At 26.9% G+C, this 6270-nt stretch overlaps 1 protein-coding gene across 1 annotated transcript in view; it reads right to left on the reverse strand.

Moving 5' to 3' along the window:
- LOC111618778 (exportin-2-like) overlaps window positions 1–6270 on the reverse strand; it is a 58261-nt gene that overhangs the window by 27613 nt on the left and 24378 nt on the right. The window contains exons 7-12 of the mRNA XM_023360349.1: window positions 3490–3619; window positions 2971–3036; window positions 2198–2307; window positions 1695–1787; window positions 1522–1606; window positions 813–874 (exon numbers count right to left, since the gene is read on the reverse strand). Of these exons, the coding sequence (XP_023216117.1) occupies window positions 813–874; window positions 1522–1606; window positions 1695–1787; window positions 2198–2307; window positions 2971–3036; window positions 3490–3619 (546 nt within the window). The remainder of the gene's footprint in view (window positions 1–812; window positions 875–1521; window positions 1607–1694; window positions 1788–2197; window positions 2308–2970; window positions 3037–3489; window positions 3620–6270) is intronic.

Raw genomic sequence — 6270 nt, forward strand, 5'->3', positions numbered from 1 at the left:
TACATTTTGGAAATTAATAAATATTTTAATCATTTCCACCTTTTGGGTAATTTGAATACCTAGCACAGATTTTTGCAAACAATGAGAACTTCCCCAAAAACAATAAATCCAAAATAAACAAATTCAAATGAGTATTTGAATTTGTTCCAAATTTGAAATATTGAATTGGAAATATAAAGTTCCAAACAAGTTTTTTTTAGATTTTAGAGTTTAAAATCAACCATATAATTCAAGTAGAGTTATCATCAAGTAAATTAATTCTCCATTATAATAAAAAATTTTCTGATTTATTTTTAATTGTATAGGTTATTTAAATAAAAAAATCTTTTTGAATACTAAAGACTTAAGTTAAAATTCAATAATGATTTTAATCTTTTTTTTTTTTTAATGTATTTTAGTAGAATAAGCCTTGAGAATGTACACTAAGAATGAATTTTCGGAAATTATCCCAACGAAGGAGAGGGTTAAGGATTATTTTAAAGAACTCAGCTTTACTGTACTATTTTACATGCAGACTTTTGCATTTTTGCAGAGAATCAAACATATTTTTAGAACATGTATAAATTCTCTAATTAGTCTCGGAAGAATGAGACCTAATTCTTGCACCCGGTGAAAATGGGTAAGATTGACTATAATCTAATAATCTTAATTGTTGCTATTGTTACTTTTTGCCCAAGCTGGGCTCATCTGCTAGTTTTAGTATAAAAACATAACATAACCAATTAAATACAATTACAGATTTTGTTTATAAAAATCTGTTATTCTAATCATTATTACAAATATAATAATGTATTTATATAATAATTACTTACTTGATTTCTAAATATCATAACATATTTGATTGCATCAGCTTTTAAAACTGGAAATTCATTTACTAAAAAACAAAAATAATTTATCAAAATATTAAAAAGTGTAAAAGGAATTTTTTGTTTGTTAAAGAATTTATGTATACAAAAAATATTATAAAATAGAGCTTATTATATAATGATTTTAAAAATAAATTTCACCTAACAATGTGGTTACATTTCTATTCAATTAATACATAATTTTCAAAGATTATAACAGATTATTGTTAAAATAATCACTTATAATCATTAAAATAATTAACTGAAATAAATTATAATTTTAAATTTTAATCATCATCTATTGTGTATTATGGCTCCAAAAAACATTTATATAATTTTACTTAAATTATGCATATATAAAATACTATATTGATTAAGACCATCATAGGCTATACAATATGGTTATCCACATTGACACCTATTACAGAAGCAAGGGTAAAAACAGTATGAATGAAGAACTATGCCCCAACCTGCAGCCCATGATACACAAAGTATCTGGAGCATTGGCCTACTCAGAAAATCCAGATCCTCTTCACAATAGATTAATGTCTTACTGAGTGGCCATGTTGCCAATGTAATCATTTTTAAATATACTGCAACATTTATACATAAAAAAAATAATGCAAATCTTACATTATCAGGAGAGTTAAAAATTATATCTATAGTAAAAACCTACCATTAGCTTTATGTAAATCTGGAAGAATGAATTCTCTAAAGAAATTGACAACATTCACCAATTCATTTGTTTGAGTAATACCATGCTGGAATAATAATTGTTGTATTTCAAAATTAAAATTTTAAACTAATATAGAAACAGAATTTTTAATAATGATGAAGAATTAAATATACTTTTGATGTTTGTCCTTTTACAGCCATTGAAGTCACCAAATAAATAGCAGCATCTTTGTTTTTCCACTGATTACAAGGATCTGAAGAATAGCACTGAAATATGTAAAGCAAAATTTTATAAATAAGTAAATAAACACATAAATTAGATAATTTTACTTTATTTTTCACTAAAAGGAACTTAATTTATATGTAAACAACTTTTTATATAGTATGAAAGCCTTTTTTCACTAAATCACTCTGTGACATTATTTATCTAAGATCAATAAACATAATAGAACTTATATTCTATTAATCCAAAATTGATTACCAGTTATATGTTATTTTGTATATTGAAGTTTCTAAAGAATACAATATAGCAAATTAATCTCTATTTTAAGTTAACTATTACAGAAAAAAATATTTTGAAAATTTTCTTACATACACTCAAAAAAATATATTACATTTTCGTGAAAAATTTAACTTAAAAATATGAATTATGCCTATTTTACTTGAAATTATGTTACCTGTAACATCGCTTGCACATACTGAGAAAAAACTTCAGATATTTTTGCTTCAAAAAACTTTGATAGGGATTTTACTAAATCACATGCTGCTCGCCTTCTAGTATCTACATCTGATATATTTAAAAATTAAAAGTTAGTTTAACTTTTTACTTAAACTTTTATATTGATTAATACACAAAACAATATTACACTGTCAAAAATTTTAAATATAACTAACTCACTCCATTCCTTTATTACATTATTAAAAATCATCAGAACATTTCATTAAATAATACTATATCAATATCACACTATAGGATATAAAATAACATCCCAAAAATTTAAATATATTATCTAATAAGAACAAGTAATTTCATAGACAATAAAAATTTAAAAATATTTATTACTTCTACTTAAAATTTAATTACTTTATATCATAATACAAAACTTTAATTTATATAGAACTTTCTTCAAAATTTGAATTAAGTTATGTAAATATAACCAATAGAACCAAAAAGAATTGCTTTCTTTATTGTTCTGCTGAAAATATTTACATTCTCCACATATTTGTGCCTGTATTGAGTTCAGTAAGGCCCATAGTAGAGTAGCTGAACCCATTATGAGACCCAGAAGAGACTGTACATGAAAGATACCATGGTTCCTAACCTAAATTTAAACCCAAGTTCCATCAATGGCAGGCTGGAACCTATATCATCACAGCTATTCAGCCATCTGTACACATTTACAATTGTATCTATCTGTATTTGTTTTAGCTATTGAAAAAGTTAAATTACCTGATCCTTCAATATCTCGTCGAATATATTCTTCAGGATTATCTTCAAATAATGCTTCATCAGATTCTATAGAAAAATTAATTTTTATTTTTAAATTAAATCCTAAATAAATATATAATTTTACCAAATCAGATTTAACAAAAATTATAATAAAAGCCAAGTGAGCCTCTTTATTGCTTAAACACCGAATCTTTTGAATACAGCTTTTATTTTCATTAAATGTTAAATTTATTAAAATTGCCACATGAAATTTAAGTATTTATATTAGTGACATGATAAATTGAGTTATCAAACATTTCAATAAAAAATGTCCGACATCTTCACAATTATTAAAAATAAAGAAAATCAATTTTTGTTGATTTAAATTTAGAACCAAAGAATTATATATTTAATTCATTTCATTTAATAAATTTTAATAACTTTATTGAAAACTAAATTACAGCTAGAATAAATAATAAACTAACAAAAACAAATTAAGCTTTATCTATATAAGATATTTCATCATTTAACTTATCATACCTCTAAATTCCATATTTGGAATGATAACTTTTTCACAGATAGAACTTAATATATTTGGATCTTCAAACAGATGTTTATAATGAGGCCTGTCAGCAACAGATGACAGAAAGTGGATAGCATTGCTTACTAGCTGCAAAAGTTATAGCATTTATATATTTATATACAAATAATACAGTCTGTTATTTTGATTAAATTATTTTAAAATTTTTTAAATATTTAAATTGATTAGTATAGGAAAATTTTTTTAAATGTTAAAAGTAAATTTCTTGGAATTTAAGATTTTAATGCAATTAAAATTTTTAACAGATGGCATAAGACAGAGTTTTCTTTCATTGGTGAAGTCAACTGTTAAAATACATATGAAAATCAAAAAATCTTGAAATAATATACAGGGTGTATTGAACTCCATGCCAATATTTTAGGGACAGATTCTAGGATCAAAAATGAACTTCAAATTCACTATAAACCTTTTCAAATTCTATTGTTTTCACAATCTGGCCTGCCAAAAAGGTACATTTTAAATTTCTTGCCAAGGTATTAAAACTTAAGTTGTCATCTTTTTAAAGTAATTTATTTTTTTATGCTTCTCTCAACAAACAGAAAAAATTTGCCCAAGTAGGCCCTATTATAATGATGTAAATATAATCTTTTTTTTTTTTTTAATCCACTTTAAGATTTTTCAGTATTCATCCACTTTACAGTAAAAAAAATAATTGGAAAGCAAAAAGTTTTCAATTTAAATTTTCTTCAAATAACATTTTGATTTTTTTATAAAATTAAACAGAATAATTTATAAACTTGCTCAATAAATCTCCAACGATGTGAAAATTTACTTCTTGCAAAAACAATCGAAGTTCTACATTCATATTAAAATAAGTTCAATTTTCATGTAATAAATGAGAAGTAAATTTTCAAATAAAGCATTTGAAGGGAGATTTAAAGGAGGTATGTGATGATTTTTGGAAGGCCAATCTCAAAAATGAAACAGAATTTGAAAAATGTTTGTCAAGGATTTTAAGCTCATGTTTGACTCTAAAATAATCCACAGAATTGTGAAAATGAGAGAGTAGAGACCAATTTATTTGAAAATTTATTTGTTTTATTTATCATGTTCTGGTACAGTCTTAGATTTACCTGCTTGATTAATAATTCAAATTTAATATTTTAGTGATAAAATAGACAAAAGTTGTATTTTGTCGTGGGAAAAGGAAATAGAATTTCCCTTAGAAAGTTGTTATCGCTTATATCTGACGAACATCTGTCCCTTTTGTCAGATGATCAGAATACTAAAATCAGATTTGTGGAAACTTAGAGTAAAAGAGAAAAAATCCATGAGTTCAGGGCAGTCTACAGAAGAAGAGATTTGCCATATTAACAGGCAGTCAACATAAAGGACCTGCCATAACCAACAGGCAGTCCATGCAATTTGAACCTGCAATACTAATAGAAGGAGAAGCCTTTCCATTCTGCCTTTCCAGCATTCATCAAGTCATGCTCCTTATAAGAAGAGAAGCTCTATCTATCGACTGAGGTATTATTATTTTAACTAATTGTAAACTCTCTCTCTGCGTTTAGAAGCGTATGTAGTTAGGCCTCGATATAATGATAGGTTATTTTTTTGTATCTCCTCACTTGTGTTTATCTAATTAAATCTTTTGTTATCTGTGAAACCTATTTAATCCCTTTGTTGAGTATGAACATTTGAACCACTATGATTGAACTTACCCGCGACTCTTCCCACTCAATAAGTAACAGCCCTCAGTTCTAAATATAGATCATAATATCACATGTTAGGGCGTGAAATCCTTCCCTAGGTAATGTCAGGTCCTGATATCAGAAGGATCGCATGATCTGGGCGACACTTTAAAACACCATCCCTCAACAAAGTAAGCGGGCCTTAACGTCCTGACAATAAAAGGGTTCGAGTAACATTGTAACACCTGTCGTATTCTCACAAAATATTGGCACAGAAATTCATTCAACACTGTTTATACCTCCATTATCATTTTGAAATGAACTTGTGATGAAAGAGCATACTTTTTGAGACTTTCTTGCATAATTTGCACTATTTTATTCTACAATGATAGAAAATTATAATGTATGGCATAAAATTGATTATCTATGAAAAATCAAAATACACCTTGAAAAATAAATTGTTTTGATTTAGAGAATTTAGAAATTTGAAGCAATTAAAATTTTAGAGAAATAACAAGAGAGGAAAAAAATTATGTCACATATATACCAGGTTGTTCAATAAGTTTTGTCGTTCGATAAGAGGTGGCGCTACTAGGAGCATCACTTTATTATTCTATAAATAGTACTACTATTTCATAAACACGTGTCAAGTTTCAAGTAGATCCGTCAACTCATTGTATATTTGCAGCTGTTCAAAGTCGATGTGTCATTGTATTTTTTTACGATGGAAAAAATCGAATATCGTGCAGTGATAAAATTCTTATTTTTGGAAGGTGTAGCACCAAAACAAATTCATGAACGATTGTTAAAAGTGTATAAGGACTCTTCACCTTCAATCAGAACAGTAGAAAGATGGGTTGCTGAATTTAAACGTGGTCGTACGAGTCTTGAAGACGATCCACGTGAAGGGCGTCCAAAAAGTGCATCAACACCAGAAATCGTAGCAAAAATACAGCATATGGTTTTGGAAGATCGTCGATTAACCGAGAGAGATTTAGTAGAAGCCCTAGGGATTTCGTTAGGCAGTGTGAGCAATATTTTGGCTGAAGTTTTGGGTTACAGAAAGCTGTGTGCACAATGGGTGCC

This window comes from Centruroides sculpturatus, unplaced genomic scaffold, assembly GCF_000671375.1.
Source record: "Centruroides sculpturatus isolate CEXI.00-Female unplaced genomic scaffold, Cexi_2.0 scaffold188, whole genome shotgun sequence".
In the NCBI taxonomy this organism is placed as follows: domain Eukaryota; kingdom Metazoa; phylum Arthropoda; class Arachnida; order Scorpiones; family Buthidae; genus Centruroides; species Centruroides sculpturatus.